Genomic DNA, 22,102 nt, shown 5'->3' with positions numbered 1-22,102 from the left:
GAGGAGGGTGGGGGGCGCCCTGGAGGGGGCGCTGCGGGGACACCAGCGGGGCGGGGGAGGCCGCAGAGGACGCGGGCTTAGAGTAGGGATTCGAGGTCACCCCTGGGTCCCGCTCCAGCGGCCGTCGCCCGAAGGGAGGGAGGGCGGGGGAGACGGCAGCAAGGGCGAGGAGGGCGGGGCCGGGCGGCCGCAGTTCCAAGCCGTGGCTCTTTCACCTGAGCGCCGGAAAGCTGCTGGGAATGCTCAGGTCCTAGCCCTGCGCCCTCGGAGACCCCAGGCTCCCGCACTTTGTCCCCCGCCCACCCCCTCTTCGCCTCCGGCTGCACCGCCCCCACTGCCGGCAGAGCCGCTCCGGGTTACAAAGGAGGGAAAATGAGCCGGGCGGCGGCGGTGCTGTGCACAGCCACCACGGCCGCGGCAATCGTGGCCGCCCCCGGCACCACGTAGAACGCCCCCGCCTGCCCAGCGGTGGCACAGGCCTGAGCCGAGCCTGCAGCTCGCCGCTCGCCTCCCGAGCCCTGAGCGTCGCCTCCCGGCCGGAGGAGGAGGAGGTGGAGGAGGAGGAGGAGCCGCCTTCCCCGCGCCGCGCTCTCGTTGTCTGCGCTCCGCTCTGGACCAGTTTGGGGAAGTTGCTGTGGCCCGGTGTCGCCCAGATGTGCGATCTCATTGAACCGCAGCCGGCCGAGAAGATCGGCAAGATGAAGAAGTTGCGGAGAACTTTGTCAGAGAGTTTCAGTCGCATCGGTGAGTGGCGCGCTGCCCAGGGCACCTAACCCCGCGCCCGCTCGTTCAGCCCCGCGCTTCTAGCACCAGCAACGCCGTGGCCACCCGGGGCTCCCGTGGGGTGCACTGAGCTGCACACGTATGGTAGAGGGAACAGTGCCCGGGACCGGGGCGAGGGGCTGATGACGGAAAGGAGAGACACCCTTTTCTTTCAGGATGTGGGGTTTCATTTGTGGATGATCTTAAGCCTGCAATTTGGGTTTCGTGTCCTCGACACTACGCTGAGGCTTTCGCGCCCGCGGGGGACAGGCGAAGTGACGCCCCGGCCCCAGACACACACGGGACTCTGCGGCCGCGTGGGCCAGTTATTTTTTCCGCGCAGTCTTTGGTATTGGGTGTTTAGTCAATAATTTAGCTTTGGAAATTGGCGAAACGTTCAGTTGTGTCTTGGTATTGTTTAACACAGCTAATCTAAAGAGAAGTGGGACAGATACCTTGGGACCTTTTGTTCGGTACTTCAGGTCCTCGAAAGCGAGATTTGGGTGTTCAGTCCCCAGGTCTCTGAATTTTTCCATTTGCTGCAGAGAAATGCGCGCCGTGAACTTGTCGGAACATTTAGGAATGTCTCTCAAACTTCCATTTATTAGAGCTCCGGGGCTATTGTCTTTCAACCAGCCAAACAACTGACCAACAAATAAAAACCGACTGAGAAATGTTTAGGACATTTAAGAATAAATCCATGTGACAGATTTTAGCAGGGTGACAACAGGATCACGTGGAATGGGTTTGCTAGATCTCTAGGGTTGGCCTTAGAAAACCATTTTAAACTCTAAGACAGTGGCTACCACCTCTAGCATAACTTTCATACACACAGGTAACTGCCTTCAGCCAGAAAATAGTGCTGGCACTAAAAATAACCTCGTAGAGCCCCTAAGAAGCCTTCTAGCTTTTGTTTCATTTGTTTAACTTGTCATCATCGTTAATGAGGGCATTAATGGAAATTAAGCAAAAGGTGCTTAATTCTTTAAAATAAAACCCTGGAGTGTGTGTGAGTATTGTAGTCATCCTTCAATCCATTTATTTAAAAATCATTGCATACGTGCATTGTAAGATATGCAAACTTTCTTCAAGTAAAAGAAAACGTGGGTCAGTGCTTAGTTTTCTTTGTTTTTTTTTTTTGTTGTTGTTTTTAACTTAAACTTTAGTATTAGGATACAAAATCTTACCCAAGATGACTGTATGGTTATGGTATGAAACCAGTACTTAGTCATTTTTACAGGTTAGGGATGCACATGAAGAGTCTGCACATCCTAATGAAGTTTTAAACCAAGAAGAGTGGAAGAGAAAGGTGTTGAGTTGGTGTTTATTATTCAGGAGGATGTTTCAGCCCCCTCACCCAGACCGTCCCAGAGACGGTTCTGGAGTCCATTAAGCCCTGTTCTAAAACACATTTACTGTATATTTACTAATGCTAATGACTCTGTTGGAGCTCTTCCAGTTTTGTGTTAAATAATTCATTGCACTTGAATCTCAGTAAGAAACCAAGAACATTAATATAAAAATCCTTCTGTTTAAATAATTTCAAGAATTTGATCGGCAATCAGTAAAATTTGGGTTAACTACAGTGCTGTCAAACGGGGTATTATAGTTAATTGGACCTTCTAGGATCCTGAGATTTAGTGATGTGAAACTCCTTTTGAGTCTGACTCTTGTTAAAGTGTCTTCTAAGATCTATTATATTTTACTTCCTTCCAGAAACAGTACAGTGCAGTAAACATAACTGGTGATTGTACTGATGAAGATCTTGATTCTGAACAGCAGCTCTCATTGTGGAATACTGTAAAAGGAGATAAAGAGATTTAAAGTGATTATGATTGAATATTAAGCTCAAGGCATTTATTAGAAGTAGCATTACAGAAATGTAAATCTTTGTTATCTATGTATTTTGTTGATGTTTTCTTTGCAAAATAAAAAGTCAGTGAAATCAATCTGATTACTTAAGGGTTTTGAAGGTCCTGGAGGCTGTTGAATTGAGGTTTACAATGGGATTATACAGTGCATAGATTAAGGGTGTTGTGGGCTGTGTGTCAGACGCACTTGGGATTTCTGGTGTTTCCACTTGGAACAGAGTGACCTTGGACAGGTCCCTCAACTTCTGAGCTTCAGGTATTTTTTTATGTGTAAATGATTTTTGCTATTGGCATTTAGTGAAATAATACATGTGAGGTCCTGTGTGGTATGTAATAAAGACTCAATAGATGTTCATAATATGTTAATATCATTTAATATCATTATTCGTGATTGCATATTCCATCATACTGACATAATTATTTTCTAAGTGGAAAGCAAGATAAGTAAGGGAAGAAGTGGCCACCGACTTTACAGTAGAGCCAGGCTGGAAATAAGATTGGTTTTAGAGTTGGGCTGGTCTGGGGTTGAGCCCATTTTTCTCTGCTTGCTGTGCACCTTGGGCAACTAGCAGAGTTTCTGTAAACCTCAGAGGTCTCGGTTGTAAACATTTTTTAAGGTTATCTTGAAGATTAAATCAGATGAAGTACATAAAATATCTAGTGTAATATCTGTCACATAGTGGAAATCGTTGCTGGAGGCTTATTATTCTGTCCAGTTTTTTTTTGTTTATCCCCTGTCTTCCTCCTTTCTTCATTGATGCTTCAGGAGGAGATAAAAGAAGAAGTGCTTGCTCCTACTGAATAATCTAACATTACAATATATTTGTTCCCTTTAACTAATATGTGATGGCTTTTGAAGTAAACATAGCAACTTTATTTTGCTTTTTTAGTATGATTCAAAAGCGTACGAAAAAGTGTACAGTATTAATGTCTAGCCATAAGAAAATAAAGGCTATTTTTGAAAGTATGTGATATCTAATAAAGGTTTATTAATAATTCTGACTATATAAAAGTGGCAATGCTAATGTGTAAATTATTCCTACATGAAAGGGCATGCCAGCTTGGTCACTGCCCACCTCAAATACAGCTAATCTGAGATCACTGTATTATAAAAGGTCTAATAAAACACATTGGCTTTCAAGGCATCGCACTCTAATTTATGACATCTGCCAGGGAGTGACTATTACACAGCTATGGTTTTTTTACAATATGGGGGTAATTGAATTTCAGAGTCATCCACTGATTTCAGTAGTATTTATGGTTTTCTGCTAAATCCATAGTGTCAGCATGTGGACTTATTTAGAAATTACTACAGTTGTCCTGCTTTTTAAAAATTTAAGTTAGCATAAACAAAGACAAAATGGAATTTGCTAATTGTTCAAGACATTTATATTAAAATCTATTTCCTCTTTTTTTTCTTTTTTTCTTTTTGAATATCAGTCAAAAGGAGAAAAGCTTTCTGAAATATCTGGTGTAAGATTAAGGTCCAACTGACATTTCTTCATATTCATTTGAATGCATTTCTTCACCTTTATTTGGATTTTTTTCTGAGAGAACAGAAGTTTATACTCTGTGATATGTGAGATGAAACCCATGTATACCATTTCTTTAGAAGAGTTTTTGTGAGAACTGAGTCAAAGGAAGAGTCTGTGGTTAAATGAATTTTTAATTTTTAAGGAGTCAAATGAATTTTTGGGTTTGTTACCATGTGCCGTCAGCGTGTAATTCTAGAGGCCAGTTGTCACTGGATAAGTCCATCCTGTCAGAAAAGAGGACGGTAAGGTTGAAGGGTCAGATGAAATTTAACTGTTGTACCTCTCCCAATGTCGTTTCAAAAGATTGGAATTTGAAAACTATGAAATGGAATTCACATCTAGGATCCTTTCATAGGAGAGAATAGTGTATGGTTTTCGTATGTCAAAACTTTCAAGTGCCTCGAAATGTAAGGTGTTGCCTTTTTGCCATTGAGGTATCCTTGTGTAACTCATTTAATTCAACAAATAATTGTTGAGTACCTCCTATGTTCTAGATACTACTCTAGCTTTCAGATTCCGTGACCATTGTTGCTGGTCCTTGTCCTCAGGACTTTGAGAGAAGACAGGCCAATGAATGAGACTGGCAATATGTATAGAGTAAAAAATGCTACCTTGAAGAATAGCGTGATTTGCTACTGAAGAACATAGGAGGGGCACCACTTGAGTCTTGGTGAGATAATGGAAAGCTTTTTAGAGCAAGCAGTGTCTGAGCAGAGGACGGATTAGAATATCTGATTACCTTAAATGGTTTAATACATGCCCCTCTGTTAACCCAGAAGCATGTAATGTGCTTATTACTCCATGACATCCCTGAAGGCAATTGTGGGCTTACATTTGTGTGAAGGATTAATGACAGTCACGGAATGTAATAAAAAATAAGACATTGTGTGCTTGTTTAGGTCATCAGTGACCTGATAAATATTTTGAAATGACACCTTTACTTGGCCATTGTTGTTACTATTAACTGTTATTCAGGGCAATGATTCAGTATTTAGAAGAAACTGTGTAATGTGTCAGTCTAGTAATGGAGGGTTTCAATGAAGCGGTAGGTCTTAAAACATTCCCACCTCTAGTATCCAGGGTTTGAGAAAAGTGTAGTATCCGGGGGAGAGAGTCTGGCTTCTGCACTTACATCTTAGAAAATACACCTGCAATCCCCTCTTCTATTTCCTCCTTTTCTATTTACAGACCCCACTTCTTTATCTAGAATGTTGAAGGAATTGGCAGGACCTCAGGGCAAGAAGAAAACAGTTCACTCTGAGCGTTGAAGACATTCTAGCTTTCTCCTTTCTTCATCTCTCATCTTGAGGGTCTTCATTCCATATTTGCACTTCTCTAAGGGATAGTATCAGCTGTGGCTTTTATTGGATACTTTGCTTAAGAAAAACCATGGCTAAATTTCCAGAACTTTTATCATGTCCAAAGTAAATATGTGTAAGAGTTTGTATTGTGAATTATAAGCTTGCTGCTGTTTGTCTCTTGTGTGGTAGCCACATAATGTTTTCCATTAATCTTTGTTAAATATGGTAGGTTAATTGACTTTATATTTGGAGTCAATGACCTAATCATTTCTTATTCCAGAAAAATGTTGTTGTTGTTTTTTTTAAGATAGACCCACTTGTCTATATTTACAAAGGCCATTAATATTTTGTAGTGGAATCAGTAGTCAAGTATGTTAATTAAAGAAGGACAGGCCTTGGTTTGAGCGAGGGGTATAGTCCAGCAAGACTGTTGACTGGTGCTTAAAGAGAGCCTTCCAGAGGAGGGGTTTTACATTCTGAGTTAAAATTTAACGATTGAGAGTGAACACTAACCATCAAAAACATCTAGGATCTTATATACTGGGTGTAGCAAAAGTAGGTTCACAGTTGTTTGTATGGAAAATAATACAATAATTAATAAAAATAATACGAGAATATACTCTGTTCGTGTACTCACAACTGTAAACCTACATTTTTTCCACCGTGTATTTCTATCATTTCTATCATTTTGATGGAAATAGGTTATTTTAGATTTAATGTAAGTTTAATCAAATACATAATAAAATATATGATTGTATGTAAGAAAAGGCTGTCTTCTAATTTTCCACTGAGAAGAAATTGTTCTCAAATAAAGGAAGTAGGGAAAGGAGGCGACTAAGAATTAAACTTTCAGAAACATTCTCTGTCCCTCAACCTGCCCTCATCCCCCTTGACACACACACCTCCACAACCACATACTTATTGATGTTTTAAAAAAGACAAATTTATAGTATGAAACAGGAAAAAATGATGTCTTTAAGATTGTTAGACTATATAATATAACCTTTGATATGATATTTCAGTTTAGGCCCATGACTTGTCTCAGAGCTCAATTGCCAAAATAATTTGCTTTCCCTTGCTTTTGTCAGAACGTGGCTTTCTCAGTAAGAGCTACCCAGGTACTTCTCAGTGGAGTGGAACTAACCAGTGTGTAGACCATAAGTGCCTATGCACAATTCCATAAATTTGAAACATTTCTCCAATGAGTGGTTTCAGCTAATTTAGCTACTTTGTGCATTACCTTAGTGTGAAACATTCTAAGGAATTGTAGGACTTAAGGAACTTGGGGTTTGCCAGCTATTCATGAAATACTTCTTTTTTTCTTTTCCAGTTCTGAAGCCATGTACATTTAAAATATATTTCGAGTATTCACTAGTTCCTATAAGATACTATGAATGTATTGCTTCCTGTGTTGATACTTTGTTATAAAACCTCTCATGTTAAAATGTTTGAGTTATGTCTCTGCAGTGCTGACTGTACATGCTGGGTCTTTCATCACCATATTTAAACTTCTCTCAGTATGAAAATTTCATTCAGGGTACTGTGCAGACTGGGGGCCATACTGTCGGTTTGGGAGGACCATTTACCATGCATAATGATATGTGCTCAAAAACCAGAAGTTCAAGGGAAATTTCTTTAATATTACTTTTTGATTCTTTCATAGTTCCATTTAAACATTTTCCTATGAAAGAAGTTAAGGGAGAGATATGCATACTTCTTTTCCCTACTTGGGAGGACAGTATCATTTACATACCTATGAGAGTGTTTTGCAAAGATGCATGCTGGGTAATTTTCTCTCTCATTTGCAGTTTTCATCTTTGTATTGTAACATTGTTATTCAGGTTGGGGTACACTTTTACTTTTGAAATGAAAACACCATACTGCTTTGGTATTCCTTCTGTTTTCTAGAATTTAGATACCTGGTCTCTTTGAGATGTTTCACAATAACTGTTTACTTTCCCTTTTTATTTTGCAGCTTTGAAGAAAGACGACACCACCTTTGACGAGGTAGGTTAAATTTCTTTATCTAATGTTAGATGTATTTAATTACTGTCAGGTCAAGTCAATAGGTGCCAACTTTGCACTTAGAAACAGAAAAATAAATGCCTTTAAAAAAACCCAACAAGGGATGATGTCCCTATAGTTACATCATACTGTTTTCTGATTTTAAATGCTCAGTCAAGTGAATGAACAGAAATATGTCTTTTTAAATTAACAGACACACAAAGGACACTGCAGGCCTCGGTGGCGTTGCCTTCTCAGTGGCAGCAGTGCTGCCCAGCCCAGGGCGATGCGCGCGCTCAGGACAGGTCTGGAGCTGGGGGGAGCCGGGCCCCTCGGCTCCTCAGCTCCTCGCAGACCTCCTCTGAACCAGGGTGTGATGCGCTGTTGACGCCACAGATCGTCTCTCAGACTCCCAGAGGAGGAGCTGACTTTTCCTGTTCTAGTTTTCCTATTCTTTGTATATCAGATCTGCCTTTATCTACCTGCTACAAAGTAGCAAAAAAAACCCTGTTCAAGTCAGGCAGAGGTAATTAATAGCATTGTGAATGTGATTTTTCAATTGCACTCTTTCCTGAGTTTTTTCTGTATCAGTGGGAGTCACCAGAGAAATAATGTGTTTACAAAACGCTCTCAAGAGTGCTGTAGAGTGGTGGTTCACTGTCGCCGTCCAAAACCACAGTAATTGATCTGTGTTGTAAACTGGGCCACATGTTATACATATTTATTGTGTGTTTATGTATGAACACAGATGTATCTACACGGTGTGCTTATCCTGAGGCCTAATGAAAGCGTAGAGTAGTTTGGTGTGATGATTTAACAGCTGTGGGATCCATGGGATATGCTACCTTTGCTGTAGTGCTTCAGGGAGGAAAGGACATTTGTGCTCACAGAAAGTCCCCTTGGCCATGTGGCTGGTTGTGGTGCAGGGCAGGACCATCCAGGGAGAACCCGCTCAGACTGGGATTTCTGGGCGGGGCCAGCGTCCTTGGGCTCTCACGGCCTGCTGCTCTGTCAGCTGCACCTGTTCTTTTTCCGGGCCCAGCTCTTCGAAGCTGTGCGTCCTGGACTGCAGAGCAACTTCCCCTGCCAGCATTCCTGAAACATCCTATGAAACTTAGTTACTCCAGGCTGGAAGCGATAGAAGAATCTGTTCTTGCCCATGTGTAGCAGGTAATAATGATGTTTTCCCTAAACCTGCATTTCAGGAATTTCGGCAGTGTTAACCGAGATGTTGTTAGGAAAGCATTTTCTTTCTTCTCAGAAGAAACCAGTGTGAGAATATTGGGTACCTTTTCTTTCTTTATAAAGAAAAGTCTCTCCTCTAATTATGGAGGTAATTTAAGATCACATAAAAAAGAAATATAAGGAAAAGGAGAAAGAAAAAATCTCCCAAATCCTATTATCCAGTTACAACCATTGTTGAAAGTTCTTGCTTCTTTCCTCATATTAAAAAACAAGCAAAAAAAAAAAACCAACCAAAAAACAAAAAAACAACCCATAGTCCACATATTATATCCTGCTTTTTTCCTTCTAACCTGTGACAAACATGTCATTTTCCTGTGTTTTTACAGATGACTCCTAATCATCATTAGGGTTGTAAAAAAGCCCTCGTCTTGTTTAAATACCGTTGTTCACAATTGCACGTTCTTCTGTCCTGTGGCTGTGACACGTGGCTTTCAAAATCACCTGAGGCTGGAGCCTAGATGAAAGTTAACGATGAAGCTATCAAACCCACAACTACCCACCCACCCCCCATTACCCCTAAACCTCTGCACACTCAAAGTCTGGATTTTGTAATTTGAGGAAAATTTATCCATAGCTTTTACAGAGTGTATTCCTTCCTCTCTACCACAAGAGGTTGGATAAATACCTCACATCAGTAGGTCTCTGGAAGAGACCGTGGAGGTCATGGGGCCCCTTCGTCATCTCACAGATGAAGAAACTGAGGTCCAGAGGGGCCAGGTGGTTTCCAGGTAGTCAGGAGAGGACCCAGGGCCAGGGCCTGGGAGGCAGTGGTAGTGAAGGCATGCCTGTGTATAAATAAACCCTAACTCAGCCACCCTCTCGAGCCGTTGACAGACCCTTTCCTGTTACAGAATTGTTGTGAGGGTTGAATAAGCTCAGTTTACAAAGGTTCCAGAATTGTGATGGGCGCAAAGTACCTGTCTCTGAATTGGTTTTATCATTGTCCTGGTCTTCCTTCTCCTCCACACCCATGCTCTTGCCGCAACATCCACCTTCTCCAGTTGGGAGGGCTACCAGGAGGATGAAGGATTTAGTTCGAAATGAAGAAATGGGGCTCTGAGGAGAGTTATTTTCAAATATTCCTCTACAATTCCATATAAGGCTTTTTTGGTGATTTTCACAGTAGTTAAAACTGTGAGAATATTGTCTAAAACCTGCCGTGTTTCATGTTCCTTCAGAGGATGACTGCATGCGGCTCTGTAATCCCTCAGGTGTTTTGAATGTGGTAAACATTCAGTAACTGGAATGAGAGTAAATATCTGTTGCCAATAAGAAGAGTGTTGAGCTGAATGTCAAACAAAGTGACTTCTCGTTTGCTGGTTCCTACGTTTTGGGGCCAGCCATTTAATTTACCCAGGGTTCCATTCTTATTTGTAAAATCAATCGGTTAAGACTGGTCTTCAAGTTGCTTTCTATGCTTAGGTGTATGGTAGCATCCTGTGTAGTAATCAACATAAAATTATAGTTTTACCAAGGTCAGAAAAGAGCATAAAGTAGTTATATAAACAGGAAGTCATGACTTCTTTTAAGATAGTCTTCAGATTATAGTGATAGAAGTTTTTTGAACTTGTTTTGTGTTCTTCCTCTCAAAGTGGGGGGAGCTCTGCTGTGTGTTGGAATTCACACAGGACTTGAGTCTTAAAACCCAGGCCAGGGTCAGCTTCTTAGATGGGCAGAGAGGTGTGGCAGCTTCCTCCCTTCTCCGTCTTCATGAGTGGGAGGGCTCCTGGTCTAAAGGAGTGGCCTCCTCCAGTGTGCCTGGAGCTGAGTTTAGTTGCTACTGGCTGATTTACGTAGAGGATTTTTCTAGGGTGTGTACACATGTTTGACCTTGAGGAGAAGAAAAAAAATAGGGACCTGTTTGAAAAATGTTCATTTACTTGTTCTTAAATAGGCTGAAATACCATGACTGTTAATTTTCATAAACAGCTTGGAATTACATTCAGGAACTGTGTGCAAATGCTTGCAGAGAGAAAAATGAGGTGCTCTGGAAGTTAAGTACTGTGGGTCTTGGACTGTTACACTGATAGCACTTCTGTTAGAATAGGGAGTTTTGCTGAAGTCATTGTATTTGGAGAGAGGATGTTCTAAGAATGATCATTTTGCCTTTCATTCATTGTGTATCTGGGTCCTGATTAAAATGTGAAGCATTTTATGTCCTGTGGGTTTAATCCACACATTTGAGGTGGACAAACTCATCATAAGGATATTCCAAATAAGTTTTATTGGTTTTAGTTTGTCCTTTTATTGTTTTTCCCCACAGAACTCTCTGCTGTTGGGAGACGTAGGGTTTGACCCAGCACACGGCTAAAATGAAGGGGCTAAGTAAATAGTAGCTGGAGAGACAGATGCTTCGGCCAGATTGCAGGATGAAAGCAGGTTGCTGTTTTGTGTCATGGCTTAAAGGGCACACAGTCTTTGTGGTGACATTGTGATGAGAGCTCCTAGTAAGTGTCAACTTCCTGTCTGTGATACTATTGCAGAACTTTCCAAATTTCTTTCTCACCTTTGGCCCCCCCATGAATGGCCATGGCGTGTCCCCTTGGTGGCTCCTTTCTTCCCAGGAAGAATGAACACTGGCTACACTGTGACTTCTGGTGAATTTTTGAATCTTATTTTTTAAATTTCATTTGTTTTAAAATAGTAATGATATCTAAAATGTAAAAGGTCACAAGTACAGTTAATCTGCCCCAATGTGAAATCACCACATTAAAACCATTTGAACTTTGGAAGCAAAAAGCTCCAATTAAATGTAAATATATATGTATAGAAAGACTTGGAAAAGTCTAAAGCCACAGCAGTTCATGAATGGTTCTGTGCCTAAATTAAGAGGTTAAATTGTTTAGTTTTAGCTCTGCTTCATGCTTCTGTTATTTTAGCTCAGTCAGAACAAAGTGTCGACTGTGCTTGACTTTTTGGGGAGAAATACAGAAATTTTAGTGATTGAAATAAACCTTCAAAATGCAAAGAGTTTTATTTGTTTACAGTATATGATCCAGAAAGTTAAGTCCTTATTTGTTTGAAAAAAAATGGGTGGTCATTTATGAGTTTAATTATTCTCTGTGCTCAGTTATTTCATGTTTGCAAAGTGTCAGGGGCTGCCAACACATTTTGGTGTTATCCAGCTACTTTATCTTTTGTATATCAGATAAATGTGTACAGAGCCTATCAAATAACTTCACATTTTTACATCTGATCTGTAAACTTCTTCAGGTGCCTTCTTATAGGTTAACTTGCTTCCTATCTGCTCAGTGTAATAATTTTGTGAGATATGATGACTTATGTCTGGAAAAAAGTCCAGCCGTTGTTAATATAACAAGAACAGTTTGCATGACATCAGTGTAACCTGGCAGCCAAGGAGAGTGGACTGGAACACTGTTCATATGCATCAACAATGATGACTTCATTGTACTAGTCAGTTGGGGGGGTGTTAGATGCATTGAGTGAGCATGTGTACTGTGTGGTCATCTCATTGAAAATGACTGAGTGAACTTGAACAATGAATCTGTACCAACTTTTGCACAAAGCTTGAACATTCCTCTGTGGAAACTATTCAGATGATTCAGAAGGCCGCAGCTATGGGCAGCTGGTGATTGGCAGCTTCATCACAACAGTATGTCAGCTGATGCATCATGTTTCATGCAGAATTTTTTGGTGAAACATCAAATCACCCAGGTGACTCAGCCCCGCTAAAGCCCAGATTTGGTACCCTGGACTTCTGGCTTTTCCCAAAGTTAAAATCACCTTTGAAAGGGAAGGGATTTCAGATACTGATAAGATTCAGGAAAATATTAGGAGAACTGTGTGAGGTCCCAAGGAGTCTACTTTGAAAGGGACTGCAGCATCATTGTCCTATGTACAACGTTTCTTCTATCTTGTACATTCTTCAATAAATGTCTCTATTTTTCATAGTACATGGCTGGAAACCTTCTGAACAGACCTCCTGTGTGGGGACAGTGTTGATTTCTTTCAGCTTCTAGTCAATGTTCCCTGTTGTGATTTTGTAGAAACACATAACTATAATACCTGCAATGATAAATGTGGTGGTGATTTTTGAGATCTAGAGTCCAGGGCTTTGGTACAAATATGATTTGGGGAAATTCTTGGTCATTCTTCTTCATACGCTGAGGTTGGGGGAAGCTGTTGCAGTCTTTTCCCACCCTAACTGTCGTCATCATTGGAGGCCTCAGTGTCTGTGCATGATGTATACATTGCATGCAACAGACTAGCTTCAGTTTCCCTGACTTCCTCCTCCAAACTAACAAATCCCAGTTACAGTTACAGTCTTGCCTTTCTAGCTCTCTCACTCCTGCCGAAGTCCCTCTATTTCTTCTTCTTCTTCTTCACTGGCCTCCAGTTTCCAGATAACCCCTCCTTCGCCTGTCCTGTCCCTTTCTTCCAGCCCACAGCCCAGCCCCTCCTTCTCTGTTCACTTGCGATCCATCACTTTCTTGCAGGTATCCTCAATGGTCTTGCCCCTTTGTACTTTCCTTGCAATCTACTCTGCCAGCTCTTGATTTTGACCTGGCATCTTTTCCTTTTTCACCCAGTGGCTGCCAAGAGCTGCTTGAGGAAATCACTCTATAAATAAATTTATCGTCTCCAGCCTTAGCTGGAACCTGAGGCAACCGTGCACAACTTACACTGTACAGCTGGCCTGTCTCCTGCTGAAACCTTTCCACTCCCCTGAAACCTCTAGCAACTCTCCTGCACCCCTCCTTCATTTAAGTAGATGACTTTCCCTCAATATTTGTTTGCTGGAGTTGCCACAGAAAATTACTACAAACTGGGTGACTTAAACAACACAAATTTATCGTCTCACAGTTCTGCAGACCAGAAGTCCAAAGTCAAAGTGTCGGCAGGGTTGCTTTCTCCTGAGGGCTGTGAGAGAAGGATCTATCCCAAACAAGCCTCTTTCCTTAGCTTGTAGATAGCCCTCTCCTTCCTGGGTGTCTTCACACTGTCTTCCCTCAGTGAACGTTTGCATGTCCAAATTTCCCCTTTCTATGAGGATATCAGTCATAATGAATTGGGGGCCATTCTACTCCAGGGTGACCTCATCTTAATGTAACTAGTTACATCTGCAATGACCCTGTTTCTAAACAAGATCACATTTGGAGGCACTAGGGGTTGACTTCAACATAGGAATTTTTGGTGGGCATGATTCAACTCATAACAGTCTCCCAGTTCTTGCAACACTGAGTACTACCGGGCATCTGCGCCATGTCCACGCAGGTGCCTTGATTTGCTCCCATCTTACCCCTTACCCCACCCCCCATCTCAGGGGATTGTCTTCTGTTCTAGGCTCGTTCCTCCCCCTCTCCTCTTGATTCCTTTCTGTGCCAGAAACTTGTGTAATTGAGTTTTTCTTATCTACATTTTCTGTCTCTTCCTTTGTATGTAGGTATTTCACCATAGGCTCCGAGCGTGGTTAAGTCTCCCCTATCTCTTTCATCATAACGGAAACCCTGTGTTCTGCGTGGTTGTTTTTTCGAGCTCTCCTCGAGTAGTGTGCCTGTCCCTTGCTTTTGACTACCCTATGGGTTATACTCACATCAGTGTGGCTGACTCAACTCCAGCTGCCCGACAGAGGTTTTTGCCTCTGCACCTCGATCTCAGCACTTACAAAATGTTACCAATTCTTATATTCCCTGAACCTGCACCTGTTCTCGGTCCTATTTCAGTGATTAGCATTAACAGCCGCATGAATTTCCAAGGCAAAAACTTGACACCATCCTAAATTTCCCTCCGAGCCTTAAGTTCAGGAATTGGCTCTTGTCTGCTCCTGCCATCTCTGTTCCCACTGCTGAGGTGCACACTCAGCCTCATCTTGTGCTGCCTGGACTTGCAGTGGTCTAACTGGCTGCCCTGCCTAGAGCTTGCTTCCCGTTCCAAATGAATGACAGGTCTGAAATACAAACCCGCCTTCCTGTCAGCTGGAGGTTCAAGTCCAAACTCCTAGCTTGGCTTTCAAGGCTTTTCATGATCTATCTTTTGCCTGCCTTTCTACCTTATCAAATAGTCATCTCTTATTTGAATGCTGTCATTGGCGTTCCAGCTGCCATGACCTGAGTGCAGGACTCTTAATTGATCTCACTGTTCCATCTGTCACTCTTCTACTCCCACCTTCCTAAGTGTCTTTCTCGTCATGATACTTTCCTTCAGTTCAGAGATGTGTACATCAAGTATTTATCGATGTTTGTTTTATGTGAGGCTCTATTTGTGTGCTGAACTTGACTCTCAATCCAGCCAGTCTCGAAGAATTTAATCCCATGACATTTATAGGTTGACCAGCTCCTATCATCTTTCATTGTGGGACTTGGGCACAGATGCAATGTCACCCTTTAGAGACAGATTTTACGTAACTTTATATCCTGTTTTGTTTTCATCGTGGTCGTGTCTGCCAACCCTGGAAGATATGAACCTCTTCCATGCAAGATGTCTAGAAATTTACAGACTGTTCTGATTATGCCAGTAAGTCATTATGTTTCAAATTCAACATTTTGGATGACTAAAAAGGAACTTTACTTCCTCTCTAGCTCTCTCATTGGAAATTTAGGTGAAATTTTCAGATGCATGAAACTTTCTGTGCTTCACTTTTTCCTTTAGTTCGATCACATTTACCATCTCCCTAATTATGGTGGCATAATTACCATAATTATGTCTTGTCCCAATCTGTGGCTAGAATGTCTGGGAAGTGTAAAGATTCAGAGAGTAAGTTCATGTCACAAAATGCAAAAGGTACACATTTAGAGGAGAATTAGTCACTTTTATATTCTTAATTCCCACTGGACAGAATGTTACAGAAGTTGGGAGCATGAGTAGTGCCTATTTTCCCTTCGTGAGCATCACGCATCCCAGGCACTGGCCGTTAGCCTGCAGGGAGCCTGTCCTGTGAGGGTGGCTGGTATTCCCTTCTGGGCCGCGCTTTGATTTGCTTGTTTAAGTCCCTTCCGGGAAGCTGACTTGTGGTGTAGGAAGTCTCCCTACAGCCTAGGTGCTTAGCAGTTTTCCTCAAGTACAAAATGGGCCCAGCTGCAGGGAGTACATTATACCCATCTTCCTTCTGACTGAAATTTGAGCCACTAATTTATAATCTCCAAATCCTTAAATTGTTTGCTTGTATTTGAGATGGCTTTTATGCTAGGAGCCATAATGATAATTGAAATCAGCTAAGTCAGGAGTCAGGTTTTTTCTTTTTCCTTTTAAATCATTTTTTATTTTTCAAGTGCAGTTGACATACAATATTATATTAGTTTCAAGGGTACACCCCAATGATTGGACATTATATAATAACTAAATGATGATTCTGATACATGTTGTACCCATCTGATACCGTACATGGTTATCACAATATTTTACTTACTTATTTTTAAAATATAAATATTTTACTTATTTATTTTTAGAGAGAAGGGAAGGGAGGGAGAGCAACATCAATGTGTGGTTGCCGCTCATGCATCCCCTACTGGGAAACTGGCCTGCAACCCAGGCATGTGCCCTGACTGGGAATCGAACCAGCAACCATTCAGTTTGCAGGCCCATGCCCAATCCACTGAGCTATACCAGCCAGAGCACAATATAGTTAACTATATTACTTACGCTGTACTTTTCCTCCTTGTGACTGTTTTATAACTACTAATTTATACTTCTTAATCCCTTCACCATTTTTACTCAACCTCTCAACCCCCCTCCCATCTGGCAACCATTAAAACATTGTCTATGAATTGGTTTGCTTGTTTGTTTATTTTGTTTTTAGAGTCAGTTGTTGATAGATATGTATTTGTTGCCATTTTATTATTCATATTTTTATTCTTTTTCCCTTTCTTCTTCTTCCTCCCCCCTTCCCTTCCCTTTCTTCTCCTCCTCTTCCTCTCTTAGACATTTTATGTAATACTGGTTGGCTTGGTGGTGATGAACTTATTTAGCTTTTCTTATCTGGAAAGTTCTTTATCTTTCTTTTGATTCTAAATAATAACTTTGCTGGGTAGAGTAATCTTGGTTGTAGGTCCTTGCTTTTCATATCTTTGAACATTTCTTGCCAGTCCCTTTTAGCTTGCAAAGTTTCTATTGAGAAGTTAGCTAACAGTCTTATGGGAGCTCTCTTGTAGATAGTTAACTGTTTTTTTCTTTCTGCTTTTAAGATTCTCTCTTCATCTTTAATGTTTGGTGTTTTAATTATGATGTGTCTTGATGTGGGCCTCTTTGGGTTCATCTTGTTTGGGACTCTCTGTGCTTCCTGGACTTGAATGTCTATTTCTTTCACCAGGTAAGGGACATTTTCTGTCATTATTTTTTCAAATGTTTTCAATTTCTTGCTCTCTCATCTCCTTCTGGCACCCCATGATGCAGATGTTGGTACACTTAAAGTTGTCCCAGAGGATCCTTACCTTATCCACATTTTTTGGATTCTTTTTTCTTCTCCCTGTTTTGATTGGGTGTTTTTTGCTTCCTTATATTGTAGATTGTTGATTTGATTCTCAGCTTCATTCACTCTACCGTTGATTCCCCATGAATTGTTTTCATTTCAGTTAGTTTTCAGTCTAGTAGATTGCTTGTTTCTATTTTGTTTAGTTTTTTTTTGTGGAGTTCTGTTCTGTTCTTTCATTTGTGACGTGTTTCTTTGGCTCATTTTGGCAGCCACCTTGTGCTTGTTTCTATGTATTAGGTAGAGCTGTTACATCTCCTCGGCTGCGACCACTGTGGAGGACCAGCTGTGCAGGGGCCCATTCCATGGAGCAGGACTTTCTTCAGCAGAGCTCTGATGTCCCCTGAGTCAGCCCCTTGAGTGTGTTGCTTGTGGAAGTGGTTGGGTGGTGTTTCACATGTGGTTTGAAGCTGTACTCTCCCCTCCCCTCCCTTCCCTTCCCCTCCCCTCCTGTCCCTATCCTTCCTTGCCCTTCTCTTTCCCTCCTTTCCCCTTTCCTCTTTCTTTTGTTTTAACATATGAGCCTGGGGATTTTCTTGAAAATTAAAAAATATATGGCAGTACTTTTTACTATAGTGTCTTGTAATACAATATTATGTGCTTTTTAAAAAATGAGATTAATGGTTTTTATATGTATGTTCTTTTAAATAGCTACTCATTAGATTCTAAATTCCATAATATTAAATCTTGTATGCATGGATAAGGAATGTGTGGAAAAAAGATTTTTAAGGCTCTTATGACCAATTAAAGTACAAAAATTGTTTCAACATGTAACTGTGTATTCGGCCAACATTGTGTCAGGTAGAGTACTTATTTGACTTTTCACCGATACACGTTTTTCCAGCCTAGCAGATCTGACTTGTAAGTATTGAAAGAGACTTGAAATTGGACAGAGAACCCGGGGAGTTCTAGAGTCACCAATTCCATGTTCTTATTTGTGTTCTCTGAACCTGTGGGTACCCTCAGGTGAGAGGTCTGTGAAGTGTGATTCGAGAAGATACCTTCACCTTCAGGGAATTACCATTCTAGTCTAGCTGACCTCAAACACAGTGTTCCAACTCTGTGTTCTGATCAGCTGGCCTGTTGAAGTATGCAAATAATTTCCTTAAAATACTGTAGAGCAGACTGACGTCAGTCTCTCCATGCTGCGTTGATGTATTTGTGTGGGGAAGTAAGGGGCTAAGTTGCAGTTAGAGTATCGGGAATTTGGCATATTTCAGAGTTTGCCCGCAGGAATGTGCCAAGTAGGAAGTTATCACCCGTGACATATGTCTTGGTGGCAACAAACTGAAATATGTTCTTCTAGTCTGTTCTTTGCCTTAAGGCTGGGCTATGATTATAGCTTAGTTGCCTTAGAGCATTATTTCTTCTGCTGTAAAGGATTTTCAAAAAGGAAGGAGCTTGCACAGTGCTGTTAAACAGTGTTGGGCACAGAGGGTAAGAGTTTTCTAAAAGCTCCCTGAGACATCGGTGTGGGCTTCTCCACCACGCTACCCCAAACCACACCTTGAAAATACTGCTGCTGCAGTTACCAGGGTTAGTTTTTGAGTGTGTCACAGCCTACAAGTGTATTTTGATGATAAAAAGATGGATAGCCACTCTTCTAAAATACCTATTACTGAACTCTTAGGAAGGGGTTGAAGATGGATATTGGTGTAGTCACACGCAGCCTGAATTTTTTTGAACAGCTCTTGATTTCAGATCATGCATCCTGATTTTGGCTCAGAAAATAGAGCCCCAGATACACAATTGTATGTTGCTTGCTATCATATTAATTTTCCAGCTATATTAGCCAAAATAAAAGCTAAGACAGTGATAAAGAAATTTTAAACAAAGAAGGGCTAAGTAGACGTTATTCCATAACAGATTAAAAACAAATAAGGATAACTTATGGTTATTTTTTAAATTTTAATGAAATTTTTATTAATTAAGCAATTATAGATAAAGAAGAGATAAAATTGATGAGATAAAATTGTGGGTTTGTAACAGTCACTCAAGGCATGAATTACAAGTTCTTTTGTGTTGTATGTGCTCATTTATTTTCAATCAGCTATATAGTTTCTTTATATTGTCTTAGGTGAATATGATGAAGAGTTTCTGCAGTGCTTGCTTCTCTTCCCTTAAAAGGCAGACTATTTAATTTTATAAATGAGCATCCTTGAGTCATTAAATATTGGGGTTCAGGTGTGCAAAATGCTTGATAACATATGGCCTGTCCCCAGATGCCTTAATTGAGCTCAGAACTTCCCTCAAGAGGTTTGCATTACTTTGTCTAGATGATGTGTTATATGTGCAAGGAAAAGGTGCTTTAGTCATAAAAGGAAAATATAAATAAATATGTACTTTGCAAGGCATACTGGTCAGCTTTACATTAATTTCTCTACAGTTAATAGAAGATGAAAATCTTAAAACACGTTTGAATGACCATAATCGGATGACAACACTTTCAGATACTTTTAGTAGCTACAGCATTCCCTTCATTTCCCTTCTTATACTGTGTTATATATATGCATTTCCCTCAATTTGAAAAACATTTTTTTCAGGAAATGTAGGCATATTTAACTCATCCTGGGCTTTTATCAGGTTCTGAATTTTTCCTTTTTATTGCAGTTATATATTTTTTACTAAATAATTTGAATATTTGCTACTAAAAAAGTAATACTCATTGCAGAAAATTCACAGAATAGTAAAAAGCATTAAATAAAAATGACAATGTTAAGTGAAAACACCATTGTGTGTGGAGGAGTAAAATCTTAGCTTTGTAAAACGTGTGTTTTCTGCATGGGGCAAACATCTGAAAAAAGGAAATATGAAAGGATAATATGGAAATTGAGGTTCATCGAAGTTGTGACTTGCTCAGTGCCCCTCAGCTAAAAAGTGGTTTAATCTGTGATGCTAACCTAGTCTCTCTGATTCCAGTGTGTGCTTAGCGTTTTACTGGGCCTCGTCGCAGGAGAAGGGAGAGACAGGACACGGGCACTGTGAGAGTGACACTCGGTGTGTAGATGGGGATGCGCCTAAAGTTCATGCAAAGACGCAGCTGATGTTTGGTAGTAATTCCAGTGGATGAATGGTTTCCCACGAAGACATAAGGGCAAGTGAACTGAAAAGATTCCTGCAGTAGATGCCTATGCCATTTTTGAGCCAATTTCCACCCATTTTACCAAGGGGAAACTGAGGTGCAGGGGGATTAAATAAATTGCCAGAGAGAATATAGTTGGTTGGTGTGAGATCAAGCAGGTCCCTTTTTAAAATTACTCTTTACATTGCTGGTATTGATGGTTTTCTCTGTATCTGGGTGGGGAATGGTTGGAGCTGTTGAAGATATAAGCTTCCTCCTTCTAGTAGTAATAGTTTAATATAAATTTCTGGTGAGACATTAGGGTTCAGCAGACAATGAAGGTTACGGAAGGTTAATGGATGGATGAGGTATCGTGAATCAGCAGCCTGCTGGGAGACATTGTGAGAGTGATGCTGGTATGTGTTGTAACTGGTATGTGTTTTAACTGGTGTGTTCAGAAAACAGTCTAGAGGATCTTTCAATGGGTGTAAATCGCCTCCCTTCAGCAAGGCAAATAGTTACTATTGAGCAGAATACATGAGATGATATATTTATTCTTTCTCTTCAAATCCTGACTATTAGCTTATGCATGTGAAGTGATTCTAGCTTCATTTTTATTTCATATTGTGACACCTGAAACCTTTGTGAAGGTTAAGAAGATAGAGGAAACGGGCTGAGCTTTTAAATATTTACATCTTTGTAAGAAAAGGGATTTTAGGTGGGCAGGAAGAGAGACCGTGAATGCTTTGTATTCCTTTTTATTGATAAGTGGGTGCTGAGAAAAACAGACCCTTTTTTTCTTTCTTTCTTCTTTTCCTGACCCTCCCAGTATCATTGGGTGTTCTTTCCTTCCTCCCACTCCCCCCGCCCCCCGAAACTGCTCGGTCTTCGTAGGGACCATGTGTAGCCACAAACCACTGCATTTCCTTCACCTGGAGCCCATTCACAGCCCTGGCAGTGGGCCCAGTCAGTTTATGACCTTTTGGCTGCTTGTGCCATCCTGCTGCTGTGACAGATGTAACTCTGTCCTGGGTGACCAGAGCAGGCCAGGGAAGGAAGAGAGCAGAGTAGCAGGCTGGAGATGCTGATGCTTTGTCATGATTGGCCTCTGTTCTGCAGTTAGCAGAATTATGACCTTTGGAAAAGACCTGAGCATCCTGGGTTCCCCACTGCATTTCAGACACTAGTTCTGTCGTGTGTGTGTGTGTGGTTTGGTTTACTTCGAGTTGGGAAGATCTGAGGACATAAGGAGTTGTTTTTAGATCCTCTCCTGGTACCCATTGGGCTCAGACGTAGGAGAATTTGTGCCCGCTTGGTGTTTTTTTCTTTTTCTTTTTCTTTTTCTTTTTGATGACAAGGAGCAGGGAAGTGAAAATCTCGAGAGAGCAGAATCAGTTTTCCGGTCACCAAGCTCATTAAGTTAATATTTACTTTGAAAATGAATGTATTTGCCAGTCCTTCCTGCTGTTTATTTGGGGAGCATTTAACTTACATGTGAGGGCCTCTGACTGGTTTCCACTTCCATTTGGGTGTTTTACCTCTGAGGCCAGTGGCAGTGTGATGTGCTGATCGTGGTTACAGTACCTATCATTACTGTTATTTTACTGCAAATTGCATTTATCTTGAGAGTGAAAGAAGGGACAGAAATGAAGCTAGCCACTTTTTCCCTGGCTCACTGTGTCTACTGCTCAATCTTATTAAACCTATTTCTAATGACTCAGTTAACACATACTCAAGTATTTAAGACAATTGGAAATTCAATTAAAATACAGCCTCAGATTACATTTCAGAATTTTGATATTCACTTGTTATTCTAATAAGGTATTATATTTTAACAAGATATAAAATAATACCTGATATAACAAAAAGATAAAATATACAGATAATATAGAAAAATT

General features: G+C 40.9%; 1 protein-coding gene across 3 annotated transcripts in view; it reads left to right on the top strand.

Annotated features, from left to right (window-relative positions):
* Nucleotides 1-316: 316 nt before the first annotated feature.
* CDK14 (cyclin dependent kinase 14) overlaps nucleotides 317-22,102 on the top strand; it is a 548,605-nt gene continuing 526,819 nt past the window's right edge. For all 3 annotated transcript variants that reach the window (XM_045828168.1, XM_045828169.1, XM_045828170.1), the window contains exons 1-2: nucleotides 317-744; nucleotides 7,445-7,476. In XM_045828168.1, the coding sequence (XP_045684124.1) occupies nucleotides 654-744; nucleotides 7,445-7,476 (123 nt within the window). In that variant the 5' untranslated portion in view covers nucleotides 317-653. The remainder of the gene's footprint in view (nucleotides 745-7,444; nucleotides 7,477-22,102) is intronic.

The sequence above is a fragment of the Phyllostomus hastatus genome, unplaced genomic scaffold (assembly GCF_019186645.2).
Source record: "Phyllostomus hastatus isolate PE091 unplaced genomic scaffold, TTU_PhHast_1.1 phas_scaffold_78, whole genome shotgun sequence".
NCBI classification, from domain to species: domain Eukaryota; kingdom Metazoa; phylum Chordata; class Mammalia; order Chiroptera; family Phyllostomidae; genus Phyllostomus; species Phyllostomus hastatus.
The sequence above is the reverse complement of the archived record's forward strand: the minus strand, read 5'-3'. Positions and strand labels throughout refer to the sequence as shown.